Genomic DNA, 20,442 nt, shown 5'->3' on the forward strand with positions numbered 1-20,442 from the left:
ATACAAAGATTCTACAAAAACCTATGGCCAAGCCGGGCGTGGTGGCGCATACTTGTAATCCCCGCGCTTGGGAGGCGGAGACAGGAGGATTGCGCAGGTTCGAAGCCAGCCATGCTGGCGTAAGAGACCCTGTTTCAAATATATATATATATATATGTCTGGGAGTGTAGCCTGGAGGTAGAAGGGCTTCTAGGAACCCCAGTACCACCCAAAAAAAAAAAAAAAAAAAAAACCCTATGGCCAACATCACACTTAACTCTGATAGAATGAGTGCTTTCACTTGAGGTAAGAACAAGTTGAGAATGTCTACTCTTGACATTTCTATTCAACGTTACTAGAGCTCCTAAGCAAGGAAATCAGTGAAGAAAAGCAAAAGAAAAGGCATCCAGTTTAGAAAAAAGAAGTAAAAGTATACTACTTGTGAGTGAGCACATATTATATGTAGAACCAGTAAATGAGTTCAGCAAGGTTGGAGATTTGCAATTAACACACAAAATATATTCCTCCTCCCCCCTTTCCTCCTCTATATTCCTTCTCCTTCTCCTTCTTCTCCTCCTCCTCCTCCTCCTCCTCCTCCTCCTCTTCTTCTTCTTTTTGGTGGTAGAAGTAGATTGAATCTACTTCTAATGAAGATTTCAGAAAGGAAACTAAGAAAACAAAGAGAAAGCTGGCACATATCTGTAATCCCAATACTTGGGAGGCTGAAAAAGGAGGATCATAGGTTTTAGGCCAGCCTCAGCAATGTAGCGAGACATTGTTTCAAAATAAAAAGGGTTGGGTGTGTAGCTCAGAGGTAGAATGGTCCCAGGGTTCAATCCCCAATACCAAAAAAAAAAAAAAAAAAAAGACAAGAAAATAATTCAACTTAACAGTAGTATTTTTTAAAAGATCAATGTTTAAAAACAAAAGACCTGACAAACAAACCATGAAAACTGTAAAACAACACTGGACAACACTGAAGATCTAAATAAACAGAAGGACACCCTACACACAGAGATAAGAATTTAACATTAAGTTGGCATTACTCACAATGTTGATCTAGAGATTCAGCAGTGTCCCTATCAAAATCCTAGCTGGCTCTTTGAAGAAATTAACAAAGAGATTCTAAAATTTTATACAGAAATTCAAGAGGAACAGAATTACCTTTAAAAAAAAAAAAAAAAAAAAAGAAACAAAGTAGGAGTATTTACACTTCCCAATTCCAAAACTTACTACAAAGCTATGGTAATCAAAACAGAGTGTCACTAACATAATAAACATATCGTAAAGAAAATAAACAAGAGTCTAAAAACAAACCTTCATGTAAGTCAACTGGGTTTTGAAAGAGTAACAAAAGGATTCAAGGGAGGTAAAAACATTCTCTTCCAATAATTCTGTGATGATTGAATATACACATGTAAAATAACGAAGTTGGATCACTACCTCATACAATATACAAAAATTACTTCAAAATGAATAAAAACCTAAATGTTAAGAACTAAAACTATAAAACTTAGATGAAAACATGAGGGTAATGCTTCAGGACCTTGGATTCGCAGTGGTTTCTTTATATCCCCAACTGAAGCGAAAGTGTTCACAGAACTCATGTTCGCAGCAGCATTTTTCATAATAATCAAAAGGGGAAACAATCTAAGATAGACGTAACCTAAGTGCCCACTGATTGAATTAAAAATATACGGTGTATCCTTACAACCAAAAATTATTCAGTAATAAAAAGGGCTAAAGTGTTTACATATGCTACAAGAATCCAGTCACAAATGGCGGCATATAATTTGACTCTTTATATGGAATGTCCAGAAGAGTCAAACCTATGGAGAAGGAATGTACAAAGTGGCTGCAGGTGCGCAGATAGGCTGGGAGATGAAAGAAGTGGAGAGTGGTAACAAGTAGAAAGCTTCACTTTAGAATGAGGAAAACATTCTAAAGCAGATGGTGGTCACGACTGCACAACCCTGTGAACAGAAGACTAAAACCCAGTGCACCCTAAATGATATGTGAATTACCGTCTCAACCAAGAAGTTACCCCCCAAAAGAGGAAACCGCAAAAGAATTACTTTGGGACATAATACTTAGGAAAGCAAAAATCTCATTCCTATTTGGAAAAGAAAGATCTGTGCCATGACTGTTTGCACCATGATGCTCACCATTCTATCCTTTTAAAGGGACATGAAGTAAGACGGTGAAGAAGAACATCTATTTTGCCTTTGACCTTTTCTTCATTTCTTAAAAAAAAAAGTTTTTGAGTATACAGATACTACCTTTTGTTCATTTTTTTCAATTCTTAAAAATTATAATTTTTGGTGTATATACCTATCTTAGCGAAAAGTTATGTAATACATTCTGGGTACCATCAAGTTTCCATGGTCTCTGAATTGAGGCGGATACAAATAAAAAACACCAAGTTCAAAGTTTAAAGTCTTATAGCCTCTGTGCTTTTGCATACTTAATACTAAACATGATGCTTAGCCTGTGTCTCAGTCTCCATTTTTTTAATAAAAAAATGGAGCAACAGCTATACTAACTAAAATAAAATTAAATAGCACAGTCTTCTTAACACACCCAAACACTATCCATAATGCTGTAAGATTAAAAAAGGATAGCAGCTAAGAGGATGACTCTCCGTCACCTAGACCTAGGGGGGCAATGGAAATGGATGTTCTTATTGAGTCAAAAACATGGATCTGTAGCATCAAAGAGATACTCCAGTACCATTTATAGACAGGAAAGGCACACTAAAAGATGGAAATTAAACTAAAATGCATAACATCATGATTAAAAATGATTAATATGGTCAACCCTCTGTATTGTAGGTTCTGCATCTATGGATTCACTAATAATGGACTGAAAGTATTTGAGAAAAGAAAAATTGCATGTATACTGAGCAAGCAGACTCTTTCTTGTCAATATTCTCTAAACAATACAGTAAGACAGTAATTAATTCATTTAGCATTTATACTGCTTTAGGTATTAGAAGTAATCTCGAGCTTATTTAAAATAAGTAGGAGGATGTATATAGGTCATGTGCAAATACTACATCATTTCTATAAGAGACTCGGACTTTGTTAGCCATGGGGGTCCTGGAATCAATCCCCCTCAGATACAGAGGAACAACTGTACAGTCACATATCACGTAACGATGGCTCAGCCAAAGACATACCCCATATAACATGGTAGTCCCATGAGATTATACTGCCTAGTGAAATTGTTGTCCTATTTGTTTAAATATACTCAATGATGTTCTCAAAACCATGAAGTCACCTTAGGGCACATTTCTCAGAATGCATCCCCATTCCTTAAGCAAAGCACCACTCTCCTTCCTTCCTTCCTTCCTTCCTTCCTTCCTTCTTTCTCTTTCTCTCCCTTCCTTTCTCTCTCCTTTCTTTCCCTTCCTTCCTTCCTTCCTTCCTTCCTTCCTTCCTTCCTTCCTTCCTTCCTTCCTTCCTTCCTTCCTTCCTTCCTTTCTTTCTTTCTTTCTTTCTTTCTTTCTTTCTTTCTTTCTTTCTTTCTTTCTTTCTTTCTTTCTTTCTTGTGGTACTGGGGTTCCTGGAAGCCCTTCTACCTCCAGGCTACACTCCCAGACCTATTTTTACATTTTTATTTGGGAACAGGGTCTCCTAAGCCAGCGCGGCTGACTTCGAACCTGCGTGATCCTCCTGTCTCCACCTCCCACGCACGGGGATTACAAGCGTGTGCCACCACACCCGGCTCAAAGCACTACTATTTAAAAGCAGTAGTACTTAAAAATCACAGGGTTACACCTATGTCAAGATGCCATTTTCAGTGTCATATAAATCATGAGATGTTAGATGGTACTTTTAAAAAATCAGTTTAAGCCAGGCATGGTGGTGCAGGCTGTAATCCCCGTGCTTAGGAGGCGGAGATAGGAGGATCGCACAGGTTTAAAGCCAGCCTCTCTGGCTTAAGAGACCCTATTTCCAAATAAAAATATAAAATAGGTCTGGGAGTGTAGCCCGGATATAGAAGGGTTCCATCCTCAGTATCACCAAAAAAAAAAATCAGTTTAATGTTAAATTTAATTTAAATTCTTTTTTTTCCTTTTACTTATTTTTTAAATTTAAATTCCTTTGCTAGCTACTCTGGGATTTCTAGCAAAAAAGTATTATTGAATATTATTACTTTTCTGAGGAATATAGTAAACATAAAAGGGTATAATTCTGACCCTAATTTGTCAAAACACTTAGAATATGCTTTTATTCTGACAATTCAAACATACACTCAAGTTGATAAAAAAAATACTTATAACTTAAGTTGATAAAAGTACTTACAGGATTTTTCCATAAACCTGGCCCTAATTCCATTACCATGTATTTTATAATTTTGTTAGAAAGCAGAATCTACGACTATAAAATAAGGTAAGTGTTTTTAAATAGTGTATAAGTATTCTCGGTTGACTACTATGACCTTAAGTCAAGAAAAGTACCCATTTCTGGCTAAAATCAAAACCCACAATACTTGTGACGCTTCAAATACAGAGTGACATCTCTTTGTAATCATGGTCCCAACTTGAGTTGTACAGTGACATTTTTCCTTACTCTGACAGTTTGATTAAAATTTGCAAAGAGTTAAGGGGGATCATGCAGAAGAAAAGTGCTTTCAATGTCTAGAACTCTACACCAATTACTTTTGCAGTGGAGTTAACTGTACTTACGTCAATATCCTCTTGGGTAAAAGTTTCTGGATCTTCTCCCATCATGTTGGCTAAGTGTCTCTTTCCTATGTTGAACTCTTCAATCTGCTTTTTAATAAAATCCTCTGTGTACATTTCACGTCTGGAGGCTGGAACATTTTTCTTTGTTGTTACAACTGTGGTGTGTATTAACCTTAATATCTAACAGAAAATATAAATAGAAAAGATTTTAAGTTAAACAGTGATCCAATAAAACGGGATTTTAAGCAGTTGTCCTTTTTATGATTATATTCAATTGACAGGAGTCCAGCAACAAAGTAAAAGGGTCCTTTATGAAATTTCTTAGAAGGCTGGGGATACAGCCGGTGGTAGAACACCTGCCCTAGCAGGCCGCAGCAGGCCCTGGGTTCAATCCCCAGAATCACAGAGCAAACAAAAACAAAGTCACTTAAAAACTGATTCCTTCCCACAAACTTGCTGAGTGGTATGCTATACCTCCGTATCTCTAGCAAACATCTAAAGAGTAAAATGACTCCCCTACAAAGAGACAAGAGCACGTGCAGCCAGAAACTAGCAAACGGAAGACATGGGGGAAACCGTGGACTTGGGAGGAGCGCCTTCAGACTGGGCACACACCTGGTGTGAGAGTAGTAATATAGCCTTTCTTTAAATGTTTTAAAATAATAGGTTTGACCTAGCAAAGAATTTATTCCGTGGGCCGAAGACTAAACAATATAATGACAAGACTGTTTCACTGAATATTGAGAAGAGTTCTTAATTTGGTTTCGCATGCTCACTGTAGAAATAAAGGCTTCCAGATCTTTTTAAAACATCAGCAATTATATCACGCCTGCTGCTGCTGTTGGTCCTTTTACGTTGTGGAACTCGGAATTTCCTTCTAAAGCATTAGCATTTCATCTTCAGTAAGGGTGCGAGAAGCCCAGGAAAGGTTTCCAAATGCCCTTCAGCCGCATTCGGTAGATGGCGATGACCGGCACAGGTCTTTCTGGCACTGGCTGTCCTGCAGATCACGAATCTACCCATGGCCCAACAATACCAAACACTATTACTGCAAGAGACTTAAAAGCTGCAATCTTAAGTATCCACTCATTTTCCTTTTCATACACATAAAAGTTTCTCTCACACATATATCATCCACCATCCACCCCTCCCACACCTTTTCCCTTCTGCTAAGACTTCTAAATTCAGATAACATCAGCATCACTACAGTTTTAACAGAAAATATAAGAAAAATGCAGGGAAAATATTATGATTCCCATTTTTACCACTGTAGAAATTATGCTCTTAAATACTTCCAAATTAAGATAAAAAAAAAAACCATCTTCTTACTCTTTAATGGGTAAAAAAAGAACAATTTAAAATTCCATAAAACTTTATTTTTCCTTAGGTGTGAGCACAGAGGAATTTCCTTCAAAATTTATTTTATTTTTTGTGGTACTGGGGGTAGAACCCAGGGGCATTCTACCTCTGAGCTACATCCCCAGCCCTATTTTTTATTCTTTATTTTGAAACAGGGTCTCACTAAGTTGCAAAGGGCCTCACTAAGTAGCTGAGGCTGGCCTCAAATCGTGATCCTCCTGTCTCAGCCTCCCAAATGCTGGGATTACAAGTGTGGGCCATCACACCCAACTCTTTCAAAATTTCTAATTAATCAAGAATTCTATTTTTTTTACAATGCTTTATAAAAAAAGTATTTCTATCAATAAATAAAAACAAGACCACAACTTGTTTATGTATACAGTAGTTTATCCTGGTTTAATCTACCAAAGCAGTTGAAAAACAGTATAGTACAAGAAGATATCTTGAGAGACCACATTGAAAAAGCTTAGTTTATTTTTATAACTATTCTACTTTATTACTAGTTATTAAGTAATTTTTTGCCTAATTTATAAGTTAAGCTTTATCACACATGTGTCAAAATAAGAAAACACAGTATGACCTGTCAAGCATCATGTAGGGGGGTCTTAGAATACTTCCCTTGAAGAAGGGGAGACTACAAGTTAGCTTATTCCTTTATAAGCAGGGCTTGCCTTCACTGTGGTCCCCTGCCCATGGCCATCAACTTCCCACTCTAGTTTTATCACTTCCTGTTATTACTGGTGAACAGGAGTATTTTTGTTTTCATTATGATTCCGTGTCTTTTGAGCAAAAGAGAATGTTGCTTCCCGTATTCAGAGTGAGGAGAAAGTGCCCTGTTGCCCCCAAGAATCACAGAAAAGGTATAAGTTTGGGGCCAAAAAGTTGGAGTCATACAGCAGAGGTAATTAATTCTCCCACACGGTCCACTACCAAATGATGATTATACACCCGGTTTTGTCAATACTGCTTTTGTCCACTGCTAAAATGATCCATTCATAATACAGGTGAGCCCACAATTCAAACACAGTCAGGAGATACTCTCTGAGGTTACTACGCTGCCCTCCCTACCAGTCACCAGCCACAGCCCTCAGAGGGAGCAAGGAGCCTGCCAGCGAGCCTGGCTGTGTTCACTGAAGTAAGGAATTCCAGAGGAAGAGCAAGATCAGGAAGGACCGCGATGAGTTGGAAAAGCGTGGAAATGTTGAGTTGGAGATGCACGATGGACATCCAGGAGGTGGATGGCTCTGAAGGCGTATGCACAGTCAGACCGGAGCAGAGGGGCAGTCTGTGTCAACACTCTCATGAGACTGGACGAGGACACCATTAGGATAGGGGAAACGGCAGGCCCTGGTGTTAGAGTGGGAAGTGTCCTCTCTACTATGTAAAGAAACAATTTGCAGGAAAACGGATGGAACTGGAGAACATCATGCCAAATGAGATTAGCCAGTCACAAAAAGTGGAAAGTCAGGTATTCTCCCTAATATGTGGGAACTAGGGAGAAAACGGGATGCAGGGGGGACTCCAGACAAAGGAGAAACCTTCTGAGGGAGATGAGGGGGAAGAGGCAAGTACCCTAATGTGTGCGATGTACATTCACAAACATATCAAAGTCGGCCACTAAGCCAAACACGAGGAGGGAGGAGGAGGGAAGGGGGAATTGGGGAAGAGCTGAATGAGTGATGGGTGCATATATGCGTCTACCATCCTGTACCTCATGTGTTATTACAATGATGTATTATTACAATGCACCAGTGAATAATTAAAAAAGAAACCATTTACAGGTGAGGACAAAAGGTAGTTGGTCTATGGTCACTATTTTCTTTATGAGGTAGGACATGAGATGGCCTGCTGAGAGCAAAAAGGCCTAGTGATGAGCTAAGCACTTCCTATTCAAACAACGATATAAAGCGCAGATAGGAAAACTACAAGAAAATATTTAAGGAGAAAAATAACATGTATGTGTGTGTGTGTGTGTGTGTGTGTGTGTGTGTGTGTGATATTTTTCTTTGTCAATTATCTTTTCATTTCCTGTAGATTTCCTTTTATGTTTCATTGGTATATTCAATGTATTATTTAGTTCTGAGAGTTATATCTTAGGGCAGATTGTACCTTTCAGCATTACAAAGATTTCCACTTTCATGAAATATTTTTTAATTTGAGTTCAATCCTAATTGAACTATAATATTACAACTCTTTCAACCACCTATTTACATTTTCCTGAAATGCCATCGCCTAAGTTTTTCATTTAAATTTTAGGTTGTTTTTTAACAAGGCCCAAGTTTTTAATAGATGAAAATGTCCTATTTACATGGGTTTAAATAGCTATTCTGTCTTATCACGCATTTACCTTTTCATTTTTCATGCTTTCTTATTTTCTTTCTTTTGCCATATGGAAAAAGGCGGGGTTTTTCTTTTTCGTTGTTTTTTGTTTTTGTTTTTTGTTTTTGTTTTTTTTGGTTTGGTTTTTTTTTTTTTTTTTTTTTTTTTTTGGTGGTACTGGGGTTCCTGGAAACCCTTCTACCTCCGGGCTTCACTCCCAGACCTATTTTTTTATATTTTTATGCGGAAACAGGGTCTCTTAAGCCAACGCGCGGGGCTGGCTTCAAACCTTCGCCATCCTCCTGTCTCCGCCTCCCAAGCGCGGGGATTACAAGCGTGCGCCACCACGCCTGGCTCTTTTCGTTGTTTTAAATTTTTCCTTTGATCTGACAATATGAATAGTATGCAACCTGCTCTATTTTATTAGTGTCCCTGTGGGTAAAACGCTTAAGTGTATTTTTCCTTTCAACTTTGGAAATAATACAATGTCCACTGAATTCTCACCAGCTTATTCTGCTATCAACAACGGTCGTCTGTTCTCCACACACACCAGCTTCTCTCCATTTACCCCTTGTCCCCTGTTTCCACAATCCGTCTAGTTTTTCAACCGTCACTTCTTTCTGCAGTCTCAAGTCGGCTTCCCTTGGCAACTTTGCATTTTTAGGCTTCTGTCTCATTGGTCTATCTTCAAACTTCACGCCTCATGAAATCCTTTCAATCGTATCTTCTGGTCTTATCCCATCTCAAAACATTTTAAGAATGTCTCTACGAGTAGTGGTGGTAAAATCGTTTCCCCTGAAAACTCAGGTAGTTTCTTCCACAAAAGATACATTCCAAGACTTCCCAGTGCTGAAATTATGGACAATACTGAGTCCTAAATACACCTTTTACTTCCTATATGAACATTTCTGTGGTGAAGTTTAATTTGCAAATGAAGCACAGTAAGCGATTAATAACTAATAATAAAATAGAGCAATTATAATCATGTGGTATAGAAGTTACACAAACGTGATCTCTCTTTGGGAAGAGTAAAGACAAATACGTTAGGACTGCACTGGGCTACGACTAACACATTGACAAAGGCAAAACCATGTGGTGAGGGAAGGCAGAGGGCTCCAAGCCTCGTCCCTGTGTATTTTACCCATCCATTTCTTCCACACCATTCCTTTTCTTGGCGTATAGCATTTTGGCATATTCTCAAGCAAAACAGTTGACTGTTGCCTTAAAGTTAGGGTTTTCTTTTTTTTTTTTACTTTATTTAAAATTTCACATCAATCTACATTCTCTGGAGTTTGTGACATGAACTAGTAAGCTTAATATAAGTGAGTTTTAACATAATTATTAAAACTTTTATTATTGTTGATTTACATGGGACTTAAAAAAGTGTCCCTAAGTTGGTATTTTCAGAAAGTTCTAGAATCTTCTCGGAAAACATATCTACACAATGCTTCACAATTTGACATCATAGGAATTCATAATATTTGTTAAATTCACAAAGTTATCACACCATCAATATTAGGCTATGGAATATATGTATTAAATGTTCTGAATTATTTTAGCAAGGAATTCATACAAAAATATTTGCATTCAATGAAGTCCATTATGCACGGGTCCAATCCATTAAGTAAAGGGAAGCTACGACTGAAAGAAACTGACTTTAGCCAAAAACACTAAAAAAAATATGCCTAGAGGACTGGCTTCGCCACTGTTAACAATTCCCAACCTAATTTTCTACAGATTCCCTTCTATAACAGTGGATTTTCATCAGACTGTGTTTAAGGAATAGTATAGATACAACCTGACAGATTTGTTTCTTTTTAAAGATAATCATTGGGTCAGACAACTATAATTTCAATAAAGCTGGCTGCCAAAGATGCAGACACATCCTGACAGTAGTGATGTCCCACATTTGGCCAAATGCCAGCGTTAACACTACTTTCACGGTATTACGGCAGTACGAAGAATTTCCTTTTGGTTTAATTGGATAAAAAAGGAACAAAGAAGAATGTGCTGCTAATTTGAATAGAAAAGGGAAAAAGCTCAGAAATTTTAAAAAAGGTAAGACTGAAGTCAGATAAGAGAAAATCGTCTAGAAACGCTATGCCAAGAGAGTGAGGACTTGACCTCTGTGAAGAGGTATAAAACAGGTCCCTGGATCCAGGCCAAAAAGGCCAGCTTTCATTCACCTAAGCAAAAGAAACGTTTCTTAGAAGCAATCAGTAGCCCATAAAACAACACATAAAAGCGGGCAGGACCCACAGAGTCTCGCAGCTAAAAAGCAGGAACCCTGATGATCCACCACGGGTTACATGTATTTAGAACGTGGCCATAGGATAAAGTGGGATTCCAGCTGTTGAGCTTCTAAGCTAAGATCTCAGGGCAGGGAGATAAGTAGCAGAGCCGCCCTGGGTTCGTGCCCTAGATGAGAATTCAGAACTATATTTTATAGGAAAGAATTCCTGAGGAAACCGAGGTGCTGCTATTAAGGGGAAACAGATGCGAGGTTCAACAGAAAATTAACTACACTGCTACAAAATATTCACCACTTATATTCATTCACAAATTTATAAATTAAGAGACAAAACATACTAAAATCTGTAGAACTTGTTTGAATGCTGATTAAAACAAGCCAACTACAAAAAGTTACTGTTGAGACACTTAGGGTAATTAAATGGCAGCAACTGTTCATTCTGTTAGATATTCTGTAGAGAGAAATGAAACAAGACTGGAAAAACCTTCATACTTGTTGAAGCTGGCTGACAGACACCTGGGGTTATAAAGTTACTCTATTTTTATATATGCTTGAAATTTTCCTTGGTTAAATTCTAAAAAAACAGGCTAGGCATGGTGGTGCACATCTGTAATCCCAGAATTTAGGACGCTGAGACAGGAGGATCACAGGTTTGAGGCCAGTCTTAGCAACCTAGGAGGCCCTCTACAAGTTAATGAGACCTTATTTCAAAATAAAAAATAAAATAGGACGAGGGGGTGTGCCAAGTTCCATTCCCAGTGCCACAAAAATAAATGAATGAACAACTTTACAAGGTCACTTAACAAATATGAAGTACTACTATGAGCCAGGCTCTGTCCTACATTTTAAGAAAAAGAACTATAAAGCAGATCTGAGTGGCATTTACAGGAGAATGCTGTCATAAAGTAAGGAAATATAAAATACAGTAAAGATGAAGTTTTCATTAAGCTATTAGTTCTACTTGGCAAAAAGAATAATGTGGAGGGTATTCATACATAGACATATATGTGTTACACATATGCCAATACATAAGAACTTCTCACACCTGTGGTGTGTATTTGTTTGTTGAGATGGCGTCTCCCTACGTTGCCCCAGCCAGCTTTGAACTTCTAGGTTCAAATGTGCTCCACCCACGGCTTTCCAAGTTGTTACTATAGCCAGGTCCACGCCACTGGGCCTGGCCCACATGTTTAAGAAACAGCGAACAGGGTGCCATGGCATGTGCTTGTAATCCCAACTCAGGAGGCTGAGGCAGGAGGATCACAAATTCAAGACCAGCCAGAGCAACTTAGTGAGACTATTTCAAGATACAAAAAGTAAAAAACACTGGGAATATAGTTCAGTGGTAATAAGCCTCTGAGTTCAATCCCTAACTAAAAAAGAAAAAGAAAAACAGTGAACACTTCCAAGCTACCAGTATATACTGCTAGACATCACAGAGGGGACATAAGAAACCTGCTATTTTTTTTTTTTTCCTGGTGGTACTGGGAATGAAACCCAGGGACATTCTACCTCCAAGCTATGCCCCCAGCCCTATTTCTTATTCTTTATTTTGAAACAAAGCCTCGCTGAGTTGCAAAGGGCCTCACTAAGTAGCTGAGGCTGTCCGTGAACCACAATCCTCAGGTCTCAGCCTCCAAATGCTGGGATTACAAGTGCCACCACGCCGGCAGGGACATGCTATTTTTTCTCCTCAAGAGGTTTACAAAGCAATTGCAGCAAAAAGCTCTAACTATACTAGGCACTTAGATATTATCAAAAGAAGTACATGTGATAAAGAGCTAAAACGGCCTCAGGCTGCCACTGTTATAGGCAGCTTCCAAGGGGGCTCCCAGTGTCTGCTGTCTGCCACTGATGATGCCTTGTGCAATCCCCTCCTCCCACAAGTGCAGGGTAGACCTAGTGACTTGATTATGATGAACAGAAACAATTAAAAATGTGGATGTCACTTCTTTTTTTTTTTTTTTTTGGTGGTACTGGGGTTCCTGGAAGCCCTTCTACTTCTGGGCTACACTCCCAGAACTATTTTATTTTTGGAAACAGGGTCTCTTAAGCCAGTGCAGCTGGCTTCGAACCTGTGTGATCCTCCTGTCTCCGCCTCCCAAGCGCGGGGATTACAAGCATGCGCCACCACACCCAGCGTGGATGTCACTTCTGAGATTAGGTCACAAAAAGAACTGGGGCTAACAGCTGCTGGGATCTAAATTCTGGTAACAGCTACACCAAGACTTGGAAGTAGATTCCCTCCAGGTTGAGACAAGATGACTGCAGCTACAGCAAACACTTCAACCAGTCTTAGGAGAGACCCAGTCAAGAAGATCAGCAAGGTGGGTCTGGAGTCCTGACTCCCAGAAACTGTGGGGAAACAAATATCTGGGTTTTTGGTGGTGGTGGTGGTTTTTTTTTTTTTTGGTGGTACTGGGGTTCCTGGAAACCCTTCTACCTTTGGGCTACGCTCCCAGACCTATTTTATATTCTTTATTTGGAAACAGGGTCTCTTAAACCAGCGAGGCTGGCTTCGAACCAGCAGGATCCTCCTGTCTCCGCCTCACAAGCACTGGGATTACAAGCATGTGCCACCATGCCCGGCAAGTATCTGCTGTTTTAAGCTGCTAAATTTTCAGGTAGTTTATTACAGAGTAATAAATAACTACTTCAAGTTGTAGTTTAATAAAACTGGTTTCCTTTTTCTGCCTGTTTCTCAAACTATTTTTGACCATGACCCAGTTATAGGTACTGTTTATATCACCACCTAATGCATACCTGTAAACAAAATGCAGAAACACTTAACCTACATGAGATGTACTTGATCATTATTATATTTTCTCTATTCCTTTCAAGTTATCTGACCTAAGATTTCATACTTAATGGGTTGGAACTTGGAAAAAAAATAAAGGTTTGCACTGTGTTTTAGTCACTCATAAAGTGGTTAAAATTTAATATTTTATTAATATAGCGATTAAAACTGGATATGGAACAAGGTATTTATTATTATGAAGATTAAAAATATTAATATTTAAGACAGATGAGCTCTGAACTAGAAAAAAAGGAGCATTCTAAATGTCTTTAGCTACAGTATATAGAATCATTAAGGATCTAAAGGGATCAGTTAATTTTGCCAAGTTATATATGAGCTATACCTCACGTGATAAAATATATGCTATAGCAGTTTTCAGAAATTGTGGGATGCAGCCTTCTCAGGACCATTCCTGGAGAGTGCTAAGATTGATACTGCCAGGTATATTATTTACCTCATAGTGTCTGGCTCTGGTGAAGTCTCAGCAAACACTGCCCATAATTTTAAGAGTGGACAGAGAGGTGAAAATTAGAAGAAATCAGTCTTCATCCATCTTATTGTACTGCATAGATAAATCCTGATGTAGGTAGAAAATCATCTCATTAATGATGAAATATGAATTGCTACAGCCTTTTAGGACAGCTCTATGGAAACATCTATTAGAATTTAAGATGTATGCATCCTTTGCAGCAATAACCTCCCAGGTGGAAATGTCTTCCACAGAAATAAAAGCATCAGTACCTAAGAACTAGGCCAGTATGCTTTCTGCAACACTGCTGGTGGGAAGAAAGCGAAAGGATGCCTATGCTTACCAAGTGTTATATTAACTTTGATGTATTCATACTACAGACTATTACTTCACAGTTAAAAAATGTTTTAGAGACATATGTGATTTGAAGAAATTTCTACCATGTTAAAAAAGCAAAAAGTAGAATGTGATCCAACATGGTACTATTTTTTTAAAGTATGCATGTGCATGTATATCATTACATGATTATAAGAACATGAAAAGAGACATTAAAAAGATGGATACTAGATTCAGGACTGTGGTAAAAATAAAGAAATTTAGCCACCTACCCCCATAAACACATTAAGTACCAGTAATTAAAGCAAACTGATGTTACAGTCCCTTTCATATACTTATGTGTAACTAGAATAGATGAGTCAAAAGAGATGTAGAAAAAAATTAAAAGTTGCAACACATTTTCCAATAAAAAATAATAAAAATAAATGTTTGATGGATAATAAATGGATGGGAGTGCTTTAGGTTAAAATATTCAATATATAAAAAAGATGGTATCCTTTTTTCAGTATGTTTTTTCCAGGCAAAGTGACGTTTCAGTATATTTGATATTACTGAAAAGTAATATCAAATTACTTCTGATAATTTAATATTATCAAAATTATCAAAAGTAATTCTGATAACTACTGGTCCTTTTCTATCAATATTTGGTACTTTTTTTCCTTTGAAACATACTCCTGTTTTCCAGAACACAGTCCGTCGTTTCTCCTACTTCATTAGCAGCTAATCTGTAGTATCTTGGGGCCTCCTCTTCTTTGACTTTTTTGTCCATTAGGATCCTGTCCTTCTGCCCACTACTCATAAAGTACTCTCTCCTTGCAAGGCCTCACTTACCAAATACAAGGTAACAGAGGACTTCTCAATCAGTTCTCCTGGGGTATAGACACGCCCATCTATAGGCTTACTAGAAATCTCCAGTTGGAAATTCCACAATGTCTAAAACACAATTATATCCACAACTAAAGTAGTTTTCTTCCCTCTGAAACTGTATTCCTCCTGAGTCGCTATGTCGGTGAACTGGCATAATCATCACAGCTTCCCGCTGCCCTCAGGATGAAGTGCTTCCAGAGACAAAGTGTCAAGAAAACTAAGAAATCAGGAACTACACAGATGTCAGGCACTTTCGCCATCCTCTCCACTGCCTGCCTTTTTCCATTCAGTGTTTCAGACCACACTGAAGGGTCCAGTTCCCACTGTCGTCCTCTGGGGCAGCCCTCCTCCCCTCTGCACCCCACATCACACCTAGGCACCAACCTTCCGCTCTGCAGCAGTCAGGAGAGGGGACCTCCAACGCCGTCGGAAGGTAACTTGGCTTCACTGCACCCCACAAAACTCAAAAGCAAACTCCAAGGGGCCGCTGCAAGCCAGTACCCACCTGCCCACTCCTAAACTCAGACCTCTACTAAATATCAAAGACCGCAGGATCCCCGCCTGCGGACACGCGAGACGCCAGGGAGGTGTCAGCGCGCTACATGGACCATCGTCTCCAGTTCTCCCCGGCCTTACCTGAGATCGGGAACCTGTCTGCAAGTCAGCCGCTGCGGCTTTCAGGAGCCCTTGCCTCCGGCCGACGCTACCCCAGAGAAGGAACCGGCAGGATAACACCCGGCCGCCGGACACACAGGGCGCCGCCATGTTGGCTGTGGAGAGCCCGGCGGGAGGGGCGAGGGGCGGGGCCTGAGCACTGCGCAGGCGCCGAGGATGCCGCGTCCTGGAGACTGTCGGGAGGAAGAGCAGCGGAGGCCCGTGCAACAAGGGGGCGTGTTCCGCGGGGCGAGACTGCTCGCGGATGATTGGGTGCCTGAAGCCCAGGGGCGTGGCCAACCCCACCGCCTGGGCGGGGTTGACCCTGAGTGGGCGGGGTTAGTAGTCATTGAATTTGGCTCTTCGTGCGCTCAGGCTGTTGGACTGTGCTCCTTTGCCGCGCTTCCCTGCCGGTCGGATTGGAGTTCTCAGTTCTCCTACAGAGGGCCTCTCTGAGGTCCTCGTTCACACTCCCAAAGCCATGGTTTCTGTCTGCTTTTCTTCCTAGAATGGACTTTCTTCATCTCTCTAACTTTCTACGTTTTTCAGGATCCAGGACCCACTGCAGTAACTGCCCAACCACTCTGGGTTCCCTGGCACTCTCACATTGTGTAACAGCACAGGCTGAGGACAAACAGGACTTTGCAGGGCATTCCCCAAGCATCTGTACTAAGGCTCACTTGAAACTGGTCAAAATTAAGTATTCCTTGAATAGAGATGAGTATGCCTTGCTTTCTGAAACTTGCATGCTTCTGTCAATTCCCATGGTACTTTCTATCCAAATCAAATGATGTAATAAACCATCTTAAAAGGATTTTTTCTCCTTTGAAACATGCTACCTCCAGGGGGCCGCTGCAAGCCAGTACCCACTGGATTTCCAAGAAAGGATTTCCAAATACTTAGATTTGAAGGAGCAGTCAAATTAACACACACGCGCGCGCACACACACACACACACACACACACACAAGATCAAATCATAGAGTGGTCTAGTAAATACTATAAACATCTCACAAAGCACAGGATTTTTAACATTAAGGTAGAAAATGGCGTAATCTCAGAATAAAGGATAGTTCTTTACATGTAATATATTTTGTTGTATGACAAGCTGTCTCTGGCATTTAGTTATTACCTTTTACTTTGTGTGTGTGTGTGTGTGTGTGTGTGTGTGTGTGTGTGTGTGTGTGTGTGTGGTACTGGGGATGGAAGCCAGGGACATTCTACCTACAAGCTACACCCCGGCCCTATTTTTTATTCTTTATTTGGAAACAGGGTCTCACTGAGTTGAAAAGGGCCTCACTAAGTAGCTGAGGATGTCCACTAACCACAATCCTCCTGTCTCATCCTCCCTAATGCTGGGATTACAAGCATGCGGCACTACGCCCGGGTAAATTATTACCTTTTAGATTTGTGAAAATTTGATGAGAAATTGACAGAGGTCCATGAACTCACATGTGAAAATCAACTTTATAGCTCACTAAAATGTATACCTTTAAATAGCTCTTCTTACTGCAGCATTTTTTTTTACAAAAAAGAAACAATAATAAAACTATAACCAGATTAAAAAACAAGTATGTAGAAGCCGAATTTATAGCAATAAAAAGCTGATATTGGAACATGTAAGAAATAACAAAATTAGGATTAGGAGTTGTAAAGATTTTTTATTTTTTTCTAAAATTCCTGTTACAGTTCTATAATATAATGCAATAGTAGTCTATTGCCCACCTCTAGGGGCAAAACTGGTACTACTGCTTTAAGATTCCTGTGTAGCCTTAAAGTTTGGGAACTTTTAGGTGTATTTAGATTGATCAATCTATGTCAATGCTATAGATTGATGATGGATAAATAATTTGGAAACAGAAGAAAAGATTGGGATGTGCTGATGAACCCATAACATATTAAGAATTCCAGGTTACAAAATGGCAGGTTACTTAAAGGGTACAGGATGATGTGTACAGGTTATGTGCAAATGCTACACCCTTTTCTATGAGATTTGAGCATCCATGGATTTTGGTGTCCCAGGGAGGTTCTAGCATGGATCTCAAGGGACAAGTTTACATCTAACAGGATGACTTTCGTTTCTCGTCTCATGCTGATTCACATTGCTCGGTGATGCAATGGCTAAGCTGTAAACTATCAGGATTGTGTTTTTTTCCCCCTAAAAACAATATTCTTACTTCATTTCCTTATTTTTGTCTCTCCTTTTGCCTCTTCTCCAGCCTATACTGTTTCTCCCTTTCTACCTAATGTATATAACTCAAATACTAAATGATGTAATCCTCAGAGAAGTGGTTCCCTTCCATCTTTAAAGAATTCCTAGAAACTGTCTGATGAACTGCAGATGGGTATAAAAACCCTTAGCCTAGGAAAAGCACAAAAGCCGATTTCAATGACTACTAACCCTCCCACTCAGGGTCAACTCCGCCCAGGCGATGGGGTCGGCCACACCCCTGGGCTTCAGTTATCCCACAGATAACTGGGACCATCGAATCAAAGATGACCAAACACTGGCTAGTTCATGAAAGCAAAGTTCTCAACTGAGCCCTGCTCTCTGACACTTGTTCATTTAGCTGAGGCGTATCCTACATTTCTCATGAGTGTAACAATGGGGAATATTAGATCAGTGGTTCTCAAAGGTGTACTTCTCAGAGCAAGAGCAGGAGCAGGTGCACTCCCTCATTTAATTGTGAGTTGAATTATGTCCTAATCCCATGTACCTCTTAATGTGACCTTACTTGGAAATAGGTTCTATGGAGAGGTGATTACCATACTAAGCTGAGGTCATTTGGATGGATGCTAATACAGTTATGATGCCAGTCCTTATTTATTTATTTATTTATGCACTTATTATTTATTTATTTTTGCGGTACTGGAGATGGAACTCAGGGCCTTTCTACCTCTGAGGTATACCCGCAGCCCTATTTTTTATTCTTTATTTGGAAACCGGGTCTCACTGAGTTGCAAAGGGTCTCACTAAGTAGCTGAGGCTGTCTGTGAATCGTGATCCTTTTGTTTGTTTTTATTTTTGATAGTTGGTCAGATGTCATTACATTTTACCTACTTGTTTGCCTTTTTCCACTGTGTTCCTCTGGTAGATTCCTATATGTCTTTTAGTCTATTATTATTATTATTATTATTATCATTATCATTATTGTCATTACTGTAGTCATAGTGCAAAAATGTATACCATTAACATTTAACTATTTTAAGTGTACAATTAAATGGCATCAAGTGCATTCTCATTGTTGGACAACCGTCACCCCAATCATCTCTATAGCTTTATATTTTTTTCCATTACTGGGGATTGAACTTAGGGGCATTTTACCTCCAAGCTATAACCCCAGCCCTATTTTTTTAAATTCTTTTTATTTTTGAAACATGGTCTCGTTGAGTTGTGAAAGGTCTTACTAAGTAAGGCTGTCCTTGAACCACGATCCTCTGGTCTCAGCCTCCCAAATGCTGGGATTACAAGTGTGCGCCACCACCCCCAACTTCCAGAACTCTTTTATTCTCTCAAACTCAACCTTTTACCCACTAAGCGCTAAGCCCTCATTCCTCCCTTCTCCATAGTCCCTCAAAACAAGCATTCTCCTCTCTATCCTTATGAATTTGCTATGCTAGGGACCTCATACAAGTGAGATCATGTGCTATGTGCCCTTTATGGCCATCTTGTTTCACTTTGTTGTAGCATGTGTCCGAATGTCCTGTAAAGATGAACAACATTCCACTGTATATACCACATTTTGTTTACCCATAATTCACCCATTGATGGATACTTGAGTTGTCTTCACCTTTTGGCATTATGAATGATTCTGTTGCGAACATGGGTGTGCAAATATCCATTCAAATCCCTGCCTTCGTTCTTGTAGTTACGTACTTAGAAATTGCAGGAGGTAATTATTTCTTAGAATTGCAGGAGGCAAGACTGGCTGAAAACTTGTGATACTTCTGCCTATAAATTGCAGGATTCTCATTTTATGTGGTCAGTTTTTTTTTTTTTTCCAATAGTGAGCTTGAACCCAGGGGCATTCTACTTCTGAGCTACACCCCAATCTTTATTTTTTTATTTTTATTTTTTTAATTTTGAAACAAGGCCTCACTGAGTAGCTGAGGCTGGCTACAAACTTGTAATCCTTCTGTCTCAGCCTCCCAAGTACTGGGATTACAAGCATGTGCCCAGGAGGTGGTAAGATTTTTAAACTTTTTTTTTTTTTTTTTTTTTTTTGCGGGTCTGGTGATGGAACCCAGGGGCATTCAACCTCCGAGCTACACCCCCTGCCCTATTTTTTATTCTTTATTTTGAAACCGGGTCTCACTGAGTTGCAGAGGGCCTCACTAAGTAGCTGAGGCTGTCCGCGAACCACGATCCTCCGGTCTCAGCCTCCCGACTGAATGCTGGGATTACAAACGTGTGCCACCACGCCCAGTAAGATTTTTAAACTTAATCCACACAGACAAGTACCACCAAAGAAAATTTAAGTGGTATTTAACTCTAAAACTTAAAAAATTCCTAATTACCTAGACCATTCCCAACAAAATAAACAGTATATATGGGTAAGGAAATGAGCAATGTAAATTTCATTGAAATGTTAAAATATTTAGGAAGTAATTTCAGCATATGATTGCTATATGATTACTTCCATAACAGTGTAAAAACAAAATCTGTTTCAGCAAACAGGTAAATATATTCTCCCCAGATGCATACATTTTACTGCATTAATT

General features: G+C 39.4%; 1 protein-coding gene across 1 annotated transcript in view; it reads right to left on the bottom strand.

Annotated features, from left to right (window-relative positions):
• MRPS9 (mitochondrial ribosomal protein S9) overlaps nucleotides 1-15,832 on the bottom strand; it is a gene marked incomplete at both ends in the record, with an annotated part of 57,275 nt that extends 41,443 nt beyond the window's left edge. The window contains 2 exons of the mRNA XM_080711735.1: nucleotides 4,670-4,849; nucleotides 15,704-15,832. Coding sequence (XP_080567861.1) covers nucleotides 4,670-4,849; nucleotides 15,704-15,832 — 309 coding nt within the window. The remainder of the gene's footprint in view (nucleotides 1-4,669; nucleotides 4,850-15,703) is intronic.
• Between the last annotated feature and the right edge of the window lie 4,610 nt (nucleotides 15,833-20,442).

Source organism: Muscardinus avellanarius, assembly GCF_963383645.1.
Source record: "Muscardinus avellanarius genome assembly, chromosome: 15".
Classification (NCBI taxonomy): domain Eukaryota; kingdom Metazoa; phylum Chordata; class Mammalia; order Rodentia; family Gliridae; genus Muscardinus; species Muscardinus avellanarius.